Source organism: Dermacentor albipictus, chromosome 10 (assembly GCF_038994185.2).
Source record: "Dermacentor albipictus isolate Rhodes 1998 colony chromosome 10, USDA_Dalb.pri_finalv2, whole genome shotgun sequence".
NCBI lineage: Eukaryota > Metazoa > Arthropoda > Arachnida > Ixodida > Ixodidae > Dermacentor > Dermacentor albipictus.
The window spans coordinates 97,992,478-98,016,009 of NC_091830.1; the positions used below are offsets into that span (position 1 = coordinate 97,992,478).

General features: G+C 45.6%; 1 protein-coding gene across 1 annotated transcript in view; it reads left to right on the forward strand.

Annotated features, from left to right (window-relative positions):
- LOC135897308 (uncharacterized) overlaps positions 1-23,532 on the forward strand; it is a 136,224-nt gene that overhangs the window by 27,127 nt on the left and 85,565 nt on the right. The window contains exon 6 of the mRNA XM_070527104.1: positions 21,244-21,353. Coding sequence (XP_070383205.1) covers positions 21,244-21,353 — 110 coding nt within the window. The remainder of the gene's footprint in view (positions 1-21,243; positions 21,354-23,532) is intronic.

The following is a 23,532-nucleotide window of genomic DNA, read 5'->3' on the forward strand; positions in this document are numbered from 1 at the left end:
GCGTTTGTATAAACAAAATAAACGTAACTTGTTTCGCCGCAGCAAATACATTATTTGAGTTACAGGATGGTTTGTTAGTTGTTCCGGGGTTGTGGCGCGAAGAAACCAGGATGAAATAAGGCAGCAGTGACAGCGAAGAAGAGTAAAAAGAAAGCCATTAACGAGCGCTAAATATTTTAGAATCAATGACTATCCATTTCGCACTAAACACTGGGAGTTGATAAGCTTCTAGTCCCAAAATCCATTAAAAATTCAAAGAGTACTTGAACTAGGACGCATCTCTACTCGTGTGTACAAGAAAGTCGTGCTTAGTAGAATTTAATAAAATGTATGGTTTACAGCAACCTGTCAGTGCAGTGAGTAATGGATGCCGTGCAGTGAGAGGTACAGAGTAATTTGTAGTGTCACGTAGTAGTGACGCCAAAGAAGACAATAGTAATACTGCGAATGACGAAACTAAGTTTTATCGGGTGAACCTGCGCCCACAAAACAGGCTACACTTAAAGCACGAGGATAGCGGCGAACACATTCGGCGATCGTCGAAATCTCATCAGCGGGTCAAGCGTGTCCGCTTTTATACATCAGCCGTCGAACGTTTAGAGAGTAATCGCTCAAGCACGCGAGTCTTCCGGAAAGTTATACACCATTCGTATAGCGCATACACGCAATCACATTACGCAAGGTTCGGCCACAACAGACGGCGGATAAAGCGATCGATAACATTCGAGAAATTTCCGATACATGCGGGCGCATCCCACGCTGAGTGATAACATTTGTTTGACGGTGAAAAGCGGCCACCTGAAAAGTATAAACAAGCACACGCATCAATGCTCCCCTATCAAAAGGCATCATCCCGATGACACAAACACAACAGGAGAGCTAAACACAAAAGGACACCAACTAAACAAAAGGAACAAAGAGCAAACAAACAGAGCCCAAGGAAACACCGTCCAAAAGAAAGTCCAAAGTTCAGCCATGCAAAGTCCCAAAGTTCATTAGCGCTGGTAGAACGGTTTAAGTCGTACAACATGAACTACTTCAGGTGGTGAGCAGCGCCACTATGATAGCGAAATACTGTCTGGCACGACCTCATAGTCGAGTGTACCAATGCGTCGAATCATCTTGTAGGGTACGAAATAGCCGGCGTAAATCCTATTCGCTAAGTCCTCGTCGGAGTATGGGGAACCCAAATACGGTTGCCGGACTGGTACTCGATGTAGCGTCGTCGAAGGTTGTAGTGTTGGCTGTCGGTAGTCTTTTCGTCCTTCATCCTTGACCCGCAGGCGGGGGAGCTGTCGGGCTTCGGCGCACTGGAGATAGTTGGCGACGTCAAGATTCTCTTCGTCGCAGAGGTGTGACAGCATGGCGTCCATAGTAGTCGTCGGCTTCGTGCCGTAAACCAGCTTGAATTGCTTGATCTGTATTGTTTCTAGCACCGTCGTGCTTTAAGCAAAGGTTACGTACGGCAGGACCGCGTCCCACGTCTTGTGCTCGATGTCGACCTACATGGCTAGCAAATCGGTGAGGGTCTTGTTCCGGTACTCCGTGAGAGCATTAGTCTGCCGGTGGTAGGCAATTGTCCTCCTGTAGCTTGTCTGGTTCTATTGCAGAGTGGCTTGCCTGAGCTCTGCTGTAAACGCCGCTACTCTGTCGGTGATGAAGACTTATGGGGCACCATGTCGCAGCAGGATGTCCTAAACGAAAAATTTCGCCACTTCGCCTACGCTACCGTTCTACAGAGGCGTAGTTTCAGCAAAGCGAGTGAGGTAGTTTGTCGCAAGGACGATCCACATATTTCCGGAAGTTGACGACAGAAACGGTCACAACTAATCCATCCCGATCTACTCAGAAGGTCGGTGAGGATGTTGTATCGGCTGTAGTAATCCGTTTGACCTTGTCGGTGGTGTCGTGCGTCGCTGACAGTCTCGGCATTTCTTGACGTAACGAAGGACGTCGGCGGTCAGACGCGGCCAGTGATACCTTTCTTATGCATCTAGAAACTTCCCTCACTTCTTAAATTTGACATGGCAAAAGTGCAGGCTATCGTAATGAATTTCCTGCGTTAGCAATAACTCCATAGATTGAATAAACAATGTCGTCAATTTGTTTTCGAGTATTTCATGCACGGTAAGTTGCCTCTCTTATCTAGATATATTTTCCTGCGCAGAAAATAATAAACCGTGAATATGTTGCGGACTTTCTATCCTTACTACACCTGTATTAAGATTTGCTTTGAACCGTAGTTAACTGTACAGTTAGTAAATGACTGGCTTGCTATAGTGGCGCAGTGACAACGCAGCCTCCTGCACCGTCAAGTAAATCTCGCGCAACAATGCGAAAATCAGGCAAACAGCCTGTCCTTGTGTTTACGAAACGGTAGAGGACGACACGTTAAAGAAAAGTAAATCGAAACTGTGCAGTCAAGTCAGCCAGTTGCATCCCTTTCTGTGAATCTCATAAGTATAAAAGGTTCTTGCACGTCGACAGGTAATGAAGCGTTTAGAAATATCCATGCTGTACATGTGTCTAATAACAGTTTCTAATAAGTTTGTGATTACATATACTACTGTGTAAACCAATATAGTGATATCTTCTATGATTACTACCTTTAATGAAATGAAAATCAGACATTCACTTGTTCGTAGCAATTGCTACAAAGGAAACCCATACGGGTTCCTCAATAGGAAAGCCTCAGAGTTCACGATATTTTGAAGGACTTTATTCTCACGTACTTTGTTGCATGGTCTGGTTCAGGCATGCTGACCGCCACGATATTTTGTGTGAAGTTAAGGCGTACCATGTCTTCACTAGTTTGCTCTGCCGTTAGGTCTGAAGCCTCGATCACTGCAGTTCCATTAGCGGTGTACTTACTTTGCTCGAATTTCGTCCTCCTCGTGGCCTGATTATAATGTTCCGATGCTCCTCGGGCAGTTGGGGCATCCTAGACGCCTTGACTATACGATTCTTGATCGAGCCGGTGTTGGTGGCGGGTCCCTTGCTGCCGCCGGTAGCGGCGTCTCCGCCGGACGCTTGCGAGGTATTGGCGTCGCGTTGGCCGTGTCGCTGCTCCTCTTTCCCGCACGGGATCGTCGTCCGGTGGCCACTGCCAGCCAACATCCTCCTCGTTGTTCTCCTCTTCCTTTTCCATGCGGGAGTCCGCCATGTCCACCTAGCACGCAGGCCGGCAAGGCCCAATGGGCGCTACTCCTCGCTAGGGTTAGCTCCGCATGTAGTGGTATGAACTGAGAAAGTCCAATAAAGTTGTCAATAATTGGTTCCTACCTCGAAGCTTGGTATCAGACGAGTCTGGGCAACTTCACGAATCTGATGGTGTTCTTGAAATTGTCGTACCTCGAGAAATTGGCTAGTGGAACATCGAAAAACACGGAGCCGATGTGAGAGAATTTGATGAGCCCACTGGATTAACACAATGAAACACTCATTGCACACTAGATGATGGTGGTTATGCGAAGCGCGATGGGTGGCATTTAAAAAAAAAACTGGCTGCGGCTTAGCTAAGGTTAAGCCCCGGATGCGAAGCATACTAGCCTTTATTTTAACGCGACAGCGTTAAGGAGCTCGTGTCGCAGAAAAGCCGGTGTCGTCGGCGTCGGCTCAGGCGTGCGGCGCCTGCTAAGACGCACATTTCGTTGTCGCGCCGAACGCTGCGTTGCTCGACGCTCACCGCGTCCGATGCGGGGCGCGTAGTCGCTGCGCCGTAGCAAAGCCACCTAGAAACAGTCTCTGTAGCACGCCGCAACCTTCGCTTCTCATTCCAACGAGCAGTTCTGTCTCCAGGAGGCATCTCACCTCGTGAGTGTCTAGCAGAGGCAAGCGCAGCTGCTTATATACCGCCGCGAGCGACGGCGCGAGTTGGAGCCCCGTTTCTCCTCTGTCGTGACGTCATGGTGTCACGTGGTCAGCCTTGAAGGCGACGCCGCGAGCGACGGCGCGAGTTGGAGCCCCGTTTCTCCTCTGTCATGACGTCACGGTGTCACGAGGTATTGAAGGCGACACCGCCGCGCCTGAGGAGCTGGGTTGAGCTCTAGTAATATGCTTCGCATAAAACAGTGTGATAAACCCAAGTAAAACATGTGTGTAACCTCACTAAGAAACACAAACGTAACCAAAAATGGCGAAAGACTTTAATAAACCTTTGGAAGTAAGTTACTGATAAACAGTTCAGCCGCATATTTCAGCTTCGACGGTTAGCAATCTATACGGTGGGCATGAGCGCTAATATTTTCTGTTATTGCTTGGTCAGTATTGTTTAATGTTGTGCCCGTCTTCCTGTGTAACTACCTTTTTTTTTATTCCCCCTCGCCTAATGCTCCTACCTTGCAGCCTGCGAGGTGTTTGTACTTGTTGCTACATTTGGGGCACGAAGGCAAGGAGCAGGCACCGCATATGCGCAATCACCAGCAATGTACACGCATCATTTCTCCAAAAGCTGACGCTGAGCACGGGTAGTGCGAGGATCTCGTTGGGCTGATGCGACGAATCCGTGGCAGCCGAATTCCGAATACTGCATATGCGGCGAGGGTAGCTATATGAACTTTTTCATAGGTCATCTTGTAGATCGTTGTAGTGCAGGCACAACGAAAGCCTCATAAAAGGCAGATGAGACAACACACAGCTGCTTGAGCTGTTTACGTGCGCCGTGTCTCATTGCACTGATCTTCAGAAACCGCCGTTGCCTGCTCCAAAAGAAATCTTAACTTCAAAACGCCTTTTAAATACGAAAACGCACAATATTTGCTCCTAATAAAGAAAAGTCAACAATATTATAATGCAAATGTTTCATTCATTATTTTAAAAGAATTATGCAGCGTGTGCCACGAAGCCTGGAAGTAAGCCACACTGGGTGTCGCACCAGTCGCATTGTCGAAATCACAATCATGGGAAATGGGCCCCCTAAAAGCAACAGTTGCACACGTACGACTCCACCTATTTTGTCGTTCCAGTCGCAGCATGTGAAACAGCCTTCATTTGAAAATCTGAACAGAAAGTTGACGGCGGCATTCATCACTGCGCAGATACGCATCCACCATGGTGAAGCCGACGCAGAAACGATGTGACACGAAAGTGAAGGTACAAACATCGATGAAGAAAGTCAGGAACTGCATAAGAAAACGACACGGCTTGACGATAGCTGTAATGCTGCCGCTGTCTCGCCCACTGATCCGGTCCCTGTCGTCATCCCTCCCTTATATTTTTCGCGCTCTTGCATAAATTGCAATGAGCCAAGTAGCCCAGCAAGCGGCCATCCTGCAACAAATTTCTGATACAGCGGGCTATACCTTGCGCTCTCTTCATGCGTCTGTTCTCGCGTCCTTTGCTGCATTTCAAACTGTTTATTTTACTAACGATGATAGGTACACATACAAATTGCCAGCAGGAAAAGGAAAAATTACAGAAAGGAAAGGAAAAAGAAGAACGAAGTTGTGTTTTCGGCTTCGTTAAATCTTTCAGCCCTTTGCAAGAAAGCAAACCCGCGGAATAGCAAGTAGTCATCATCATCATGATCATCAGCCTGTTTATTCCCACTGCAGGGCAAAGGCCTCTCCCATACTTCTCCAACTACCCCATTCATGGGCTAATATTGGCCATGTTGTCCCTGCAAACTTCTGAATCTCATCCGCCCAGCCAACTTTCTGCCGCCCCCTTCTACGTTTCCCTTCCCTTGGAATCCAGTGCGTAACCCTTAATGGCCATTGGTTATCTGCCCTGCTCATTATATGTCCTGCCCATGCCCATTTCTTTTTCTTGTTTTTAACTAAGATGTCATTACCTCGCGTTTGTTCCCTTACCCACTCTGCTCTTTCCTTATCCCTTAACGTTACGGCCATCATTCTAATTTTCCATAGCTCGTTGCGTTGTGCTCAATTTAAGTGGAGGCGTTTTCGTAAGCATCCAGGTTTCTGCCCCGTACGTGAGTACTGGTAAGACACATGTGTTCTCTTTTGTCTTGGGCGATAATGGCAACCTGCAGTTCATGATTTCAGAATGCTTCCCAAAGGCACCCAAGCCCATTCTTATTCTTCTGATTATTTCAGTCTTATGATCCGGATCCGCGGTCACTACCTGCCCTAAGTATATGTATTACCTTACCACTTCCAGTGCCTCGCTACTTATCGTAAACTGCTGTTCTCTTCCGAGGCTGTTAAACATTACTTTATTTTTCTGCAGATTAATATTTAGACCCACCCTTCTGCTTTGCTTCTCCAGGTCAGTGAGCATACAATGAAATTGGTCCCCTGAGTTACTAAGCAAGGCAATGTCATCAGCGAATCGCAAGTTACTAAGGTATTCTCCATTCACTCTTATCCCCAATTCTTTCAAATGCAGGTCTCTGAATACCTCCTGCAAACACGCTGCGAACAGTATTGGAGAGATCGTATCTCCTTTCCTGACGTCTTTCTTCATTGGGATTTTCTTGCTTTTTTTTTGGAGGACTTCGGGGGCTGTGGAGCCGCTATAGATACCTTTCAGTATTTTTACATACGGCTCGTCTTCACCTAGATTCCGTAATGCTTCCATGACTGCTGAGGTTTCGACTGAATCAAACACTTTCTTGTAATCAATGAAAGCTATATATAAGGGTTGGTTATATTCCACGCATTTCTCCATTACCTGATTGATAGTATGAATAGGCCTATTGTTTAGTAGTCTTACGAAATCCTGCGTGGTATCCTTTGGTTGACAGAAGTTTAAGGTGTTCCTGATTCTATTTCCGATTACCTTAGTAAATACTTTGAAGGCAATGGACACTAAGCTGATCGGTCTATAACTTTTCAAGACTTTGGCGTCCCGTACAAAAAAAATTATTGAGAAGGCATTGAAATATTGTTGGTCAATGTTGAGTTTTTTATTGAGGAAATATTGAGAGTATGTTGGAGAATTGTTGGGTTGAGTGTTGAGCACTCTTGAATATTGGCCACTGAAATCGAATTGAAACACCATTGGGTACCTCAACGTTGAAGAATTGTGAAGTTACCATTGAAAGTCCATTGTGCTTAGACGGCCCGTTGTGTTTGTTTTGTTGAATGGTTGTTGAGTTACCATTGATTCTGCGTTGAAGTAACGTTGTGGTAGTTCTGTTGACCTGCTGTTGAGTTATTATTGCCACAGCATGGAAAAGCATATTGTGGCACAGTTAAGATGCCATTGAAATTTCAGAAGTCGGTATTGAAATATGATTGACGTTTCGTTGGGCTAGTGTGTTTTTATTCATATATTGAAATTGCTTCACTGTTCACACTTGCATGCCCTGGTGCCTGCTCGTAAATTTCCCAAACACAAACAAAATCAAAGGAGAGACTGATCAACTAGAAGTACCTTTATTTACACTAAAGATGCGTGCACGTGAAACATTACAGTACATAAGGCACCACTACATCGAACTTGGAGACACAGGCTAATACCTACAGCACTCTAGCAGTGTAAATACATCTGAAAAAACCTATACATATGAATCCAATCAAAACGATCATTGTGGTCTTCACTTTCGCCTTAAGTATATGACTAGAAGGCAAAGCGACTCAAAAGGCAGGGCTTAAGCATACCCTTGTAACAACCAACTTAGAACACATGAACACTTGGAGCTGCTTGCATGTGAATACACAAAAGACATCTGAATATGTTACATTAAAATGTTGCGCACACTAACACATCACAGCAAGAGCTACGGCTGACTGTGAGAAGGCAAAATAACCAACTTGAAACAAATGACTTCACGTAAATATATACAACCTTTAGCACACGTCTTCCACCACGATTAAAATTTAATGAAGTACCAAAGTAGACTTGCCTGAGCTTTGTCTTCGAGATATATGCATATTCATGTTGCCCAATTATTTTATAAGATAACATCACTCAACTTAGCTTTTATTTGACGAGACATCATTTAGAAAGTAGTCAGGCATGATGAACACCTGAATCGTGTTTCTGACAAGCCAGGATTGCTTTCTTCAGAAATAAACTTGTAAAGCTTTTGTGTAATGAAAGCAGCTTATCTCCCTGGCACAAGTCAAGAACAAACAGTACACCATATGATTATGTCAATTTGGGGTACAGAAGAGTTCGTTAGTGGCATTTCCTCAATTTAGTGAGCTCATTTTCAGGTAATCTTTCTGGACTTGCACAAAGCTAATTAAAGCACTTTTTGAGGCCTTTTTTCCCATAACCAGCAACTAAGTGCTACCTCAGTCAATAAAGAGATAAGGAAAGGCTAATACCTTGAACAATAAGAGAAAAAATAATTATTTAGCACAGAAAATTGGTAGTAACACATGGCTAACACAATTCCAAACAGCCAAATAAATGGTCACCTGCACTTTCAGTATCAAGCACCCCAGGAAAAAGTCATAAAGTATGAGGAAAGGTTCCAATAACTCGACAGCCAGATTGCTGACAGTGAAAAACGCCAATAAATGCATATACGAAACACAAATTACCTCAATTTCGCAGATAAAGTGTTATTAAAATAGCACCAGAATTTTGCTGCATAAAATACATAAAGGTTGCATAAAAATTGGGTAAAAGCAGTAACTGAAAGACAGAGGGAGCTACAGCACATATGTTGAAAAAGATAACAAGGAAAATGATATATATGCATATTTAAGTTTACAATTTTCGCTCCAACATGTAGAAAAAGCACGCATGCACTTAGAGCATAAAAAGGTTCATGTGCCTGGAGAATGCAGCGCAGTACAACGAAGCGTCATGAGAACCGAAAAGTAGATCTTACTACGAATGCTTGCAACCTACAATCAGGCATGTGCCATGTCATGCCTTGAATGGATGAAATTCATAAATCTTATACACAAATAAAGTTACCATCACTCTTATTGGCTTCCTCAGGGGACTCCTTGAAATTGAACGAGAAAAATGTACTCAGTGTGAAAAACAAAGAGAAGATAAGACCCTATAGCGTTCTTCCTGAAATAAACAGCGCAAATAACTTCATGTATCAATTCTATGGACACTTCGCCAATTCGGTGTACATTTATATTTCACAACCAACCAAACAGAGACGAGAAGGATGAATTAAGACAGGAACACACATGAACGCTGACTCAAGTAGAAGTTTATTCGTGAAGACGAAGATTTTAAACACACTGGCCAACTTCACAAAGAAAAAGCCATGGATGCGCAGCATACAAAGCCCGGAACAACAAAAAAGGACCGAAATACGTCCTGTAGAATAAACATGTGCGTCGAAAACAAACAAAAACATGAAAACTGAAAGGTTTCTCCTGTAAGTGATATTAACGAGAAGTACTGTAGCAACTCTTTCCCACTAAGGGTCACAGAAATCTTGCTTGTGAATATTTCTTCGTGATCAGTAAATAATGCTTCCATCAGTCCTCTTGTGTTCTGTTCTTTCTGCTCTATACCGCAACACCAGAGGAGTTCGAGAAGCAATATTTATTGATCACAAACGAAACAATTGCATAACCAAGTTATCTGTTGCCCTTAGTGGGAAAAAGTTGTTCTCAAAAGAGTATTTCCCGTTGGGTAGTATCACTTATCCGACAAATCTTTCGCTTTTTCAATAGATTTGAACGATAGTTCTCGTTTTTCACGCAGGCTTATTCTACATGACATGGCTTCATATTTTTTTCTTGTCGCACGTGGCTGTTTCTGCCACGCATGCACGGATTTTTACCTTTGCCAAGTTGACCAGTGTGTTTAATCCCTTTGTCATCAAAAGCAAACTTTTAGTAGAGCTTGCGCTCGTGTGTGCTCCTACCTATATCGTCGTCCGCCACTGTTCGTGCTGCTGTTTACAGTACCCACGTATCACTTGGTTAGGCTGGTAAACATTCTCACAAACAAAAGCAAATGCCTCCCCTCAAAAGGTAGCCCATCCTTTACTACTAAACGCCAGAGCAAATCGAAAGTAAGCCTTCACAGCGTCCATGCGACAGCTAGTACACCACAGAGCAACACAAAAAATAGTTGAAAATCCCACTTGATGGAGAGTGGCAACAGAGATGCGAGCTTGCTAGTGAGTCAGTCACATATCAACGGATGTCTCTTGCACGACGCCAAGGTGCTTTTGGCGTAGAACACTTTAGCATCTGGGAATTTACTGCATACGTAACCTGTGAGAAGGGAATGTGGACAGAAAATGAGATTGCGCGGATTCAGAATTTGCCCACTCACTGCACATAACTACGCACGAAATAGAACTACACACTATACTGGCAAGTAAAAATTTGCGACTCTTTACGAGTGCCGTCGAGAAAAGGAAGGAATGGGTTGCTACGGTAAATGTTAGCTAAAACACGCACAGCGATGTTTCACAGTGGGGAAAATATCCCCGGCTCTCTCGCAGAACCAAAGACCACGCGACAGTGCATAGCCCATACCAAACAGATATCGAATCTTTGGGCAGAAGTCCAGTAGAAGGAATGACCTAAACATACGCCGAGAGCGATGCGAGCGTGCCTGTACGAGTGAGAACATGTACCGCTTCTTTGAAGCTAGCCACTCCGGCGTGGCTCCGATCATCCCGCGCGATTTGTGTGCAGAACGTCGCGTACACGCCCTTGCGCGTTTTGCGCGGTAGCGTCCGCGCGGTGAGCTAGCTTCATACACGCGTCATTCTTCACTGCGCAAACGGTGCTCGAGTGCGACGCTTAGCTCGAGGCGACAACGCGCCGATTGGCGCTCCTTTCGCTTCTGGAAACAACGCACATTCGGATCGGTCCAACTCAAAGAGGCAGCAGAGAACGGTGGCATGTTTCGGTTATCGCTTATTAAAATTGTACAGTACGCCTTCAACGGCAACCCGCCGCGCTAGATAAAGATGCTTACTGCGGTAGTTTTGGCGGTGATAGACGATAAGGTGAGCCCGTCGGCGGCAGTGTTCTTTGACCACGTCACCACACCTCTGTTCATTTGCGCTGTGTATCCCTGTACAGTCACCGCGCGGAAGCTGTGACTAATCGGTTGGCCGTTCTCCGCAAATCCCAGAGAGGTGAAATATATTTCGCGGTGCGCCGCATCATTAGCCGCAACCTAAATCGAGGCGCGCTTAACCGCTACGGCACAAAAGGTGATCACACTAACCGTATGGTGTACGATGAGCCACTACGGAAAAAAAATAATTCTGATGTTCCACGTGCCAAACCAACGATATGATTATGAGGCACGTCGTAGTTGGGGACTCCGTATTAATTTTGACTTCCTGGAAATTTTTACGTGCATACAATGCACAATGCATGAGCGTTTTTGCATTCCGCTCCTTTGGAATGCGGCCGCTGAAGGGATCGTATCCATGACCTCGAGCCCCAAATTGCCACGGAGGCCGCCATAGTTACGAAATGCCTAAGCGTGAAGTGCAACACTACCTTCCGGTACGAGTGTGGTACAAGCGTAGCACAGCTGTACACCTGCTGCACGATTATTTGTCGCGGTTCTCCTAAACTCGTAGTGCCTGCCTAAATACCTTGAAAGGCAGCGCGCCTCTCACGTATCGGAACGCGATAACAAGCGCTTAGACGGCATACGTGAGCCCCCATGACCACTGTAGAAAATTATCACTGCGCAGAGAAGCCGATCCTTATGTTCCAAATGTGTTCTCTCATACAAATGAAGGAAACGTTATTAGACAGGAACAAATGAAGCAATGCAATTTTACGCACATGGGGCGCCGCTGCCTCTTCGCCTACCATTGCTTCAAACGAAGTGACGGCGGCAGCGAGAGTTAGTATCGCGCGCATTTGCTCCGAGGCATGCGGTTTGCTTCAAGAAAGTGAATGGTGTGCTTAACATGTCACGCACGTCAATGTCAAAATAGAAAAGAAGGCTACGTGCCCAAGAAAACGAGATTACTTACCTATCTTCAGAAGTGCGGCTGCGACTGTTTCGGGTGCCTTGTCTCCAACAGGCATCATGGCCTCTGCCGCGCAACTCATCAAAACCGTCAGGCTCGCACATCAGTAGAAGACTAGTTGTTGGGTGAGCCAACCACTTCACCGGATAAACGTCCCACTTATCGTCGTTAAAGCATTTCAATAAAATGTGCGTCATGATGTCCGAAAAGAAAATACTTTCATCAAGAAGCACGAGGCGTGAACCACCGCACAACTGCAACCAAATAACTGAGTCCGAAAGCCGTTCACAGCTTCACATGGTTTCACTATCGTATTCAGTTATAAAAACCTTTTAAACACAATATACCGGCACTTAAGAACCACTAACTGATTAGCAATAATTTTTCATCAACTAACCTTCGTAAATTTTTAAGAACTACCTAATTTAGAGCGTAAACAATAAATACTACGACCAAAAAATGCGACTACGAAACTAGCGGTAACCATATCTACTGTTGCAAAAGTGTGCGCAAACCGAAGCTCGGTTGCGCCCGTTTGCGCGCACACATACACACCCGAACGCTACCTTAACGTTTGTCGCGCCACCTAGAAATAAGAATTACTACTAGTTTTGCTATTTTTACAAAAATAAAACTTTTAAAATAGTTTGCAGCATCTTTGCAGATGGCAAGGTGACAAGTAAGCTACAATAAGAGTCCGTTACCTGTATTTCTTTCATTTCCCTTTGGTGTTTTTAGCTGAACGTACGAGACCTGCAGGCTTGGGTCATGAGAAGACAGTTCGGCGAGGCTCAAATAAATCGCGTGCTTCTTGGAAGGCGAGAAACGGGAGCAGCCGCAGATACAGCGATTAGCTGTGATACTGTTGCGGCTGTGGCTGAATCTGAAGCTCTTTGAAGTCAATGGTTATAGCGGCTGTGCGCTGCGATCTCAAAGCGCGTTCATTCTTTGATCTCTAGTACCACGGACATTGGACAAAAAACTATATTTGCTTTACGGACAGAGGGTACGTCGCAGGAAATTCGAAGACCTCACCCGTGTATGTCTGTAGCGTGTGCGCGCTTGCATCCTACGGTTCCCACAGTGCGTCCGATGCTCGAAGGTAGCGTCGTCGCCTGTCGGCACCTGTCTTATCGCCGGCCGCACTGCCGCCGTGTCTACTTTTGGGGAACTCCACATGCGCGTAGTCACCGTGTTTGCAAGTGAATTTCGCAATATTATGCTCCCCGAAACGTGCTCATTTCGGATCGTACCAATGGTTATGTCATCTAGTGTATGTTAAAACGACGATGGCATTTGCACACCGGCGAAGAAATAAATCGTTATGAACTTGGGCGGTCATGAATCTAGACTAACGTTGCAGTTTTTACGTAGCGAAAGTGGCTACGAAAGTGGGGCGGTCCCGGAGATAGGCGCTTCAAAGCGCCAGCTGTAGCGACAGCACCAGGAAGTGGCACGCGGCGCACACGCCAAGCATTTCAGAGCTTACTGGCTTTCGAATGAGAGGAGTATGCGCGCGCTCGTGGCCTATTGGTTAGAGTACCGGGCTCGACGGCCGACGTTCAATTCCACCCCATCGGTCACATATAATTTTCTATTAATGAAAGCGAGGCGAAAGAAGAACCTACCTGCCGCAAAGTGACAGGAGTGAGGTTGGAACGCATCGCAAAACATGTTTGGAATGTCTTCATATGCGATTTCTAATTATTCTATACTGGACTCAACTGCTACACAACAAAAGAACAACTAGAAAAATCAACACAAATTACCCAATAAATTGTTTATTGAGAACACTCAACGGTAATATTGTTGTGCAAGGGTTGAGTGAACTCAATTGCCCTCGAAAATTTGTTGAAGTCCGTTGTTTCAACAATTCCCCAACAATATATCAATGGTTAATCAACACTCATTTTTGTACGGGGTCCCCTTTCTTACGGATTAGGATTATGTTGGCGTTCTTCCAAGATTCCCGTACGCTCGAGGGCATGAGGCGTTGCGTATACAGTGTGGCTAGTTTTTCTATAACAATCTGCCCTCCATCCTTCAACAAATCTGCTGTTACCTGATCCTCCCCAGCTGCCTTCCCCCTTTGCATAGCTCCCAAGGCTTTACTTCTTGCGGCGTTACTTGTGGGATGTCAAGTTCTTCTGGACTACGCTCTCTTCCATTATCATCGTGGGTGCCACTGGTACTGTCTAAACATTTATAGAACTCCTAAGCCACTTGGACTATCTCATCCATATTAGGAACGTTATTGCTGGCTTTGTCCCTTAACACATACATCTGATTGTTGCCTATACCTAGTTTCTTCTTCACTCCTTTTAGGCTGCCTCCGTTCCTGAGAGCATGCTCAATTCTATCCATATTATACTTCCTTATGTCATCTGTCTTATGCTTGTTGATTACCTTGGAAAGTTCTGCCAGTTCTATTCTAGCTGTAGGGTTAGAGGCGTTCATGCATTAGCGTTTCTTAATCATATCTTTCGTCTCTTGCGATACTTTACTGGTATCCTGTCTAACGAAGTTACCACCGACATCTATTGCACATTCCTTAATGATGCCCATAAGATTGTTGTTCATTGCTTCAACGCAAAGGTCCTCTTCTTGACTTAAAGCCGAATATCTGTTCTGTAGCTTGATCCGGAATTCTATTTTCGCTCTTACCGCTAACTCATTGATCGACTTCTTATGTACCAGTTTCTTTCGTTCCCTCCTCAAATCTAGGCTAATTCGAGTTCGTCCCATGCTATCGTCACTGCACCACAACTAGCTGAGCACGTCTGCATATTGTATGATGCCATGGTTAGCGCAGAGTATGAGGTCTATTTCATTTCTAGTCTCGCCATTCGGGCTCATCCACGTCCACTTTCGGCTATCCCGCTTGCGGGTGATGCTATTCATTATCCGCATAATATTCTGTTCTGGAAACTCCAATAACAACTCTCCCCTGCTATTCCTAGAGCCTATGCCGTATTCCCCCACTGACTTCTCTCCAGCCCGTTTCTTGCTTACGTTGGCATCGAAGTCGCCCATCAGTACAGTGTATTTTGTTTTGTCGTTACCCATCACTGATTCCACGTCTTCTAGAAGCTTTCACCGTCCTCGTCATCATGACTGGATGTAGGTGCGTAAACTTGTACGATCTTCAATTCGAACCGCTTAATAAGTGTCACAACAAGACCTGCCACCCTGTCGTTAATGCTATAGAGTTCCTGTATGTTACCACCCATACCCTTATTAATCAGAAGCCTGACTCCTAGTTCTTGTCTCTCCACTAAGCCTGGTAGCACAGTACGTGCCCACTTTGTTACCACTGTATATGCTTCTTTTGTCCTGCTGCTTCACTGGGCTCTTGTATATCCCATTTACTGCCCGCTAATTCCTCCAACAGCACTACTAGACTAGACTCGCCTCGCTAGATAACGCTCTAGCGTTAAACGTTGCCAGGTTGAAATTCTAATGACGGCCTTTCCGCACCCAGAGCTTCTTAGGACCCTCTGCTGTGTCATAGGTCTGACCACCGCCGTGGTCAGTTGATTCACAGCTGCTGGGGACCGAGTGCCTGGGTTCGATTGTTGTATTCAAATAGAAGGTTGTGGCCAAGTACTGCACCAGGGTGACCAATGCTACTCTGGTGAGGGAGTGCATTACCGGTTTTGGTCACTGGGATGAGGCCGCACTCCAGGCCTGTAAATTCAATTTTAACAGCACGCGCATTTTTTACCCGGTGGAAACCTGCGCGGCGCCGGGATTCGAACCACGGTCCTCTTGCATGCGAGACGGATGCTCTACCTCTACGCCACCCTTGCACGTAGTAGCAAATAGTAGTAGTAGTATAAACTTTATTTTGTCCGAGATGGAGTTTAGAGGGGAGTGGGAGGGCCCGTCTTCTTCTTCCTCAGGCGGCGGCCAGGTCTTGCACTTCGGCGTCTTCAGCCATCTGGACGACCCGTAGTTGGAGATGCAGGTCTGAGCCGAGCAGTGCGGTCTCCCACTGCTTTAGGGTAGTGATGCGAAGGGGAGGCAATAATTCCTGCAAACAATGGTTTTCGAAGCTCCAGACATAATTGCCCTCCAAAAGACGGGGGTCAGGCGAAATTATGAGGCTATGCATCCTTCTGCGCCTATGCATCGGGCACGGGCAAAACTTCAATCACTACGTTAATCAAAGGAAACATACCAGCACTCATACATGAGACCGGCATTGTGTCGGTAGAACGCATCTTCGGAGAAATCATTCCTACGGCAAAGAGAGGAACTGGCAGCCTGTTTGTGCTCAACATATACAGCAACCCTACTCACCAACACGGATTCCTTGATCTATTTCCGAAAGCAGCACAAATAGCAAAGAAACAAACACTTGTTATACTAGGCAACTTCAATGCACACTACTCTGCATGGTGTTATCGCACCGATCACCGCAAAGGGAGTCAGTTGTGGCTAGACGCGCAGCAGAAGCAACTCACGTTGCTCACAGACCCGACACAACCCACCCGCACAGGAAACAGCGTTTGCGTGGACACTACAACAGAGCCAACCTTCACCAAAAACGTGTCAGGCGCCACATGGTTCAACACGCACGAAAACTTGGGAACTGATCACGTCATAGTGGCCACCTCAACCCGAACGGGACGTGCCAAACCTATCGCAAGCGAGTCCACATCACGGATTGGGACACGTTTAGGCAATTACAAGCAAACAATACCAAACCTACTGTTCCTGAGATTATAGACATTAAGGCATTGGTCGACAACATACAACAAAATGTTAAGCAGACGACCAAAACAATAACAGAAGAAGCTAACATCCAGGCGGCAGACGCCAAGTTCCTTCACATGTGAGGAGCAAAAGCTAGCTTGGAAAGACGACTAAAACAACACAAACTGAATAGACTCCTACACAAAGGAATATAGATCCTAAACAAACAAATTGACAGCTATGCTCACTAGTTAACCCGCCCAAACTGGTACAGTGCTTGTGATGGAATGGAAACGCAAATAGGCATGGCCAAAACATGACGCATACATAATGTATACTCGATCCCGAGAACAGTAAAACTACGCAGAGGCATGATCTCAGCAAAACAATCCATAATTACCAAGGATCAGACACAGATCTAATGAACAAACTCAAGAAACTATACATCGGAAACCATTCCAAGATGTCCTTACCCGCATACACGGGAGATCCAAACCCAATAATCGACGAACCGATCACGGAAGCGGAAACTTGCGAGGCCATTCACGGTCTACGAACGCACTCCGATCCGGGTGCAGACGGCGTAACAAACAAAACTATACGGAACCTGGACGATTACTCCATAGAAACACTAAGTACCTCAATAAGTGCTGGGAGACTGGTCACATCTGTCATCAGTGGAAAGGAAGCTAAAATTGTCATGCTACCGAAGCAGGGCAAGAGGTTATAGCTACAGAACCTGAGACCCATCTCGCTCACGCCCTGCCGAGGCAAACTTCTGGAACATATCATCCTTACTCGACTAAACAAACACATGGAAGCTCACGACCTGTACCCTCAAAGGATTATTGAATTGAGGCCGAAGCTTTCCACGCAGGACATTATGCTTCAAATTAAGCTCCCAATAATAGACGGTGATCACAACTCAGAACATGATACCCGGGCCATTCATGGCCTTCACCTAACCAAAGCCTTCGACAACGTTCATCAGGAAGCCATCCTAACCCAGCTAAAAAAAGTATGAGCTGGGTCCAGAGGATACAATTACATCAAGGTGTTTCTTACAGGCTGGAGAGCCACAATCACCGTCGGTGGGGCAACTTCGGAGAGCAATTCGCTCGGGTATCGAGGGACACCCAAGGGCTCGGTCCTGTCTACTCACCTCTTCAATATGGCCATACTAGGATTGCCGAGCAAGCTAGCTGAAATCTCTAAACAGCACAGCTTATATGCCAACGACGTGGCACTGTATAACCGGAGGAAGTGGCGGAGAGATCAAAGAAACTTTGCAAAACGCGATCGAAGTTTTCATGGAATACGTAACAACTAAAGTACACTCCTTTCCCCGCAAAAGTTATAGCTAATTTTGTATATGCCCATGCGCAGAAGCAGGAAAACTGTCACCAAACCCCCTCAAATCGCGCTCGAAGCTAACGACCAGGACATGCCAATAGTACCGAGGATCAGGATACTTGGGCTTAGAATACAGGCCAATGGGCAACAACAACGAAGTTATCAAGGCACTAGACTCACAGGTGCATCAAACAACAAGACTCATTTGGCGCATCGCCAAAAGACACCACGGCATGAAAGAAACTAACCTACTCAGATTGGTACAGGCATTTGTCATAAGCAGAGTATGTACGCTACACCGTGCCTGCAACTAAAGAGTGATGAACGCTGCAAAATAACCCTCAAGATCAAGGAACCGCACAAAAGGCTTTACACTTGCCAATTACGACCGCACACGAATAGTTTGAGGCTCTTGGATTACGTAATACTCTTGACGAGCTCATGGAAGCCCAAAAATTGCCCAACTGAAGAGGCCCTCGCGTTCTCCGATGGGGAAACACATTCTCCAATCACTTGGATTACATACAACACACAATTCAGACCAAAACGGCAGATTTCCAGAGTGTTAAGAAAGCACACACACGTCCCATCATTACCTAAGAACACTCACTTCTGCACAACCAAGAGCGCAGGCAGGAAAGAGCCATATCATTGCAAAAATGCTTTGCAAACTCTAAGAAAGTTGCCTATGTAGACGCTGCCGAGTACCGTGACCGAGCCGCCATGTCAGCGGCTGTACTAGCTCTGCCAATTCAAATCATCGCTGCAAGCTCAGTTATTACAAGCTCGCCGGAGGTCAGGGAGGAAGTCGCCGTCGCCGTGGCTTACGCTTCCTCCGCAGCCAAAGTCACAGTCAGCGACTCAAAGACAACTATACGAAATTTCGCGAAAGGGCGCATTTCGCCTGAAGCCCTCAAAATTCTGGCCAAGGTACCCGAAACACGGTGCAGCTGGACGCAACTCGTTTGGGCACCGGCGCCCTCAGGTATTCCGGAAAACGAAGCTGCTTACAGTGAGGCGCGAAAACTGGCCATCCGCAGCCGCACGACAACCTCTTGCGATGAGCAGTTTGATTCCCTCTGCCGCTCAGGCAGGGACCGGGCGCTATCCTAGAAAGAAATTCTGCAATTCTACCGCCAGGCCAGGGAAATCACCCTGTCACTCACAAAAATTTGGATAAAAAGCAATGAGTTACCTGGTGCCTTTTACAGACGCACGCCTTCCCAAACCCATTGACGTACAGTCACCTCTATCCCGGGCAATATACAGCGGATTGTTAATTATGCGCCGGTGGAGCCGATCTTCACCATATCATGCGAACATGTTCCCTGATAAGGACCAGAAAATGCTGTAGCAAAGAAAAAATATCATTCACGATTCTACGCAAAAGATGCTTTGTTACTTGTTAATAGGGTGTCGTTTATCGCCTACGGCTGACTTACAGGCTGACATATGCATAAATACTACACTAAGAAACCACAAAAAGGATATAAGTGACAGTAATCAGGGCCAGCTTAGCTTATACTGCCGTAAATGTGATGACAAATCTACGCGTAGCTTTAATAAGACATGCCTGCCTGTGTTGAGAAAAACCAGTATTATTTCAGAAGACAAGGGTCACTGGTGGTGGTGAAAACTTTATTGAAAATGCCCGGCGATTTTGGTGGGGTGGGGCCATAAGCACCCCAGCCTAGGTGACGGCCTCGAGTCCTTGGACCCGGGCGGCTTCCTCGGCGTGCCGGACGGCCCACAGTTGATCACTGCATCATAGAAATAATTGAGGCTGTCGACATCGCTTTTGCAGGAGCGAGGTGCGTAAGCATGCCATCACATATATGTGCAATGAAAAAACTAAGGTTTTTATATCATTGGTGATGAGGAGCTTGGTGATACCGCCGTGTGCCACTCATGCTGACTGTTGTTCGTTTTTCATTTCTGCTTTTTTTTACTTGTTGGCGCTTCATATGCGTGCATATGTCTAGCATCGTAAGTTAAATAAACATATGGGAGCCGGCGCGCTTTCCACTCGGTCTATATCGTCGTCCTTTCCCTATTTTTTTTCGCTCTGTTACATAACTAGCAAGGGGCCAAGTAGCCAAGAAAGCAACGATTGGACCTTATTTCCTTATCTATAGATTTGTCGGAAGTGCCAGAATCGTCTCGAAACATGCAATGAAACCGATATGACGGGTCACGCGATTCTAGAATGAGCGATAGGACAGAGGCATTATCTACTGGCAGATCGTTGCGTGAATAAGAAAAAAATCGATAACAAAGCGGTACTGCCATAGCACACGCTCAAAACATGAAAAGAGCGCACGTGACAATACAACAATCTATGAGGTCATGCATTGGCAGAAAGACAGAAAATAATGAAATAAAATAAATTATCGTGTTTTGCATGCCGAAAGCGCGTTCTGATTATGAGACGCACGATAGTGGTAACTTCTCACAACATTTTGACCAACTGGCATTATTCAACGTGGTCCTAAATAGAACTACAAGTGCATTTTTCGCTTGCATCGAAATGTGGCTGCGCGGTAAGGATTGAAGCCGCGTGTGAAGTGACGTTTCCGGCATGTCCCACGTGCTTCAGTCTGCTGTGTTGTGTTTCCTGGTTCCTGGTTTTCATGCTGTTCTTTACAGCGAAGCTCACAAGTGTAGTTTCCCATCCATTTTTCGGGGTCTATTTTCAGCGCGCATCAACGTGGTCAGTAATAAACTGCAATGCTACTCCCGTCGGAGTCGCTACCTGTTTCGATATGAATCTTACTTATCAAAATAAAGGTTGCCTTGCGTACGCCACACAGGAACAGACAGCGCCTTCTGAGCGCGTTAGTTGGCCATAAATCCGTAATATGTGTTTCTGGCGTCGTGTTTGACCGGTTTCACGTTAGAAGTAATCTAGGAGTACGCAACTGCGGTGACAATGAATAGCCAGCAACCCAGGCTGTGTTGTTGGGCGCCTGAACCGCTGTATTACCCGGACGTCAGTAACCACTTTAAAAACCAGTAGGCATACCATTAGTACCGAAATTCGTTTCTATGGCTTCGTTGTCTATGATGTGCACATCGCTATCTCAGTGTAGCATACACCTGCGGAGGGTTTTTTGCAGTTTATCTTGGTCATAGAAATGATGTTTGTTTCTCAGAGCGGCACCGTGTGTGCCCCGTTTTTTCCTTGCTGTTTTTGAGCTAAACAACTCGCCCTGACATGATGAACCAACACGCCCACATATCAAAGGTTATATGACGTAATCATGCTACCGATTGTTGCGATTCCATTTCTCATTTCTGCCAAAGTTCTCCAACTACCTTTCTCGTCCCGTTCTTCATTCGGCCCGCAGCACAGTGTCGTCACTGGTGAATTCCCAAGCCGCCGTGTGGTACTTCGATGTCCTGACTCCCTTCTGCATGGTTGGCGGCCATAATGTGGATGTCATCGTCAAGGCGCTAGGTAAAAAGTTCCCATTTTTGCTCTACAAATTAGAAACTTTGTTTATGTATCTTTGAATTATTTATTTATTTACTAATTTATTTATTTACTAATTTATTTATTTACTCAGGACTCAAAACCACGGGAGCCCAAGGACGAAGGGCACACAAATAATTGCAGTAAGACAAACATAGTGCGTAAAAATTATATATTGAAACGATAAATTCAACCGAGGAGTGCTTAACACTACATTTTCAATTGGGTTAACAGTTTCAGATATGGACACGCAACTAACGGAATAACATCACATGGATAGACATAAAATAACGCTGACGGCAGTACTGAGAAAGGATAAATTGCGTGGCAAGGAATTCCAATCAGCTATTGTTTTAGGGAAAAAGCGTGTTTCTACATGTTTGTCTGTGCTAAGACAAGCTTAGCTCAGACTGTCTTTATGACGGTAAGGTCTATTTCTGTCTCCAAATATAAGGTCTTCAGGGTGAATGCCTATTTCAACAAGCAGGGGGTTTGCAGAAATGTTTACCTGCCAAACTTTATTCGCTTCGTGAAATTCCCGTTGTCCTAAAGCCCGTGTAGATGTTGCCGAATTGCGACGGTTAAAAACAAATAAGTATAGAGCGAGCAGCAAGATACTGCATTTTTTTCAACTACATTTATATTGGCTTCTACGTACGACTCCTATAGGACGCTGGAATGTTCAAGTCAGGGTGTAAACACACATTGACAGGCCTTTAGTCGTATGCGCTGCAGAAAGTGATTAACTTGTGTGTGACGAGCCCCAGTGTTTTTCTGGCACTTCAACGAACGTGACTTATATGCTTAGACCATAATATGCAGCAGGTTTTGTGCCAACGGAATAGTTAATTTCGTTTACTTGCTTGTTAACATTTCAGTGAGTGTAGAAGTTACATGAATATTGTCAAATTTTCTAGTGATGTATATGTACACGGTTTTCTGAAAGTTTAAGACCATTTACCATGCTTCGCATCAACCAGCCAGGAAGTGAAGGTTTGTGTTTAAAGCACGTAGCTTTATTTCCCATGGAATTCACATTATTAAAAATACCATATTCATAAAAAAAATAATGTGCTGGCAAGGTTCTTATATGCACTGGGTTGTGACAGATAAGATTTAATAAGCTTCACCGAAATATAAATACGTATTGCTGTTGTACTACTTAGATTGAAGATGTAAAAAATACCGGCAAGTTGACGCCTCAAGGGAGCACCTCATAATATAATGAAGCAGATGGCGTAGGGTATCCGGCCATCCAAGGGGCGGTCGGATGGTCATGAGTGAAACCTTTGGGGTCCTGGGATGGAGCCGCCGAGTATAGAGCGTGCCGAAATGTGTTCGCATTAAAAAAATAGCTGTCCGGTACAACGGACAGCTGCGTTTCCCAGCGTCCAGTCCAAGCGTCGACTCGGAGTTACAGGTTTAGTGTCCCCGCGCGCTACAACGTAAAATTACCACATGCCGATTTTATTCCAACTTCTTCACACCAAATTTAGATAACAACCTGCAAGACTGTTTCAAGAGCCCAACAACAGGCTCTCATCGTTTATAGGAGGTGTGTTCTGTTGGGTATTAAAGCCAATAGCATCGGATACCGTGAGAAATTTCCATTATTAAACTGGCTGAGAGAGAGAGAAGGAGATTCTAGAAGATGGGAAGGAAAGGTTGAGGTAAAGTGCAGCGCAGTAACTGTCTCTCAGCAGAGGACACCTCAACCGCGCTGCACAGGGGGTAGGGAATGAAAGTAGGGGGAGAGAAAGAGCACCAGAAATTAAACTGCCTGAGGAGCGGCGAGGAACGCCTAACGCCTAGAAGGGGAGAGTGTTTCGGTGGGCTGAGCTAGCGCAGTGAATGTAGCTAACCGGTTGAGGAGGGCAAAGTCGGCGTCTGCCAGTGGTCCACTTCCTGCTTGTCCCTTGCCTGGTGGCTTGCCAGCGATAGGGGCGTCGGGCAACAGGGCGTTATAAATGCAGGAAAAACGTATGTCTGACTGAAAAAAAAATTGGCAGAACGGTATCACCTACATGCCAAATGGGCTGAACAACGTTAGACTACATCATGAAAGGTTTATATTACGCAAAGAAATCGATTCTCACCGGCAATACTGAGCAGCGAGTGCCATATCGATCTATGGACAGCCACCTCCAATTCTTTTAAGAATGGG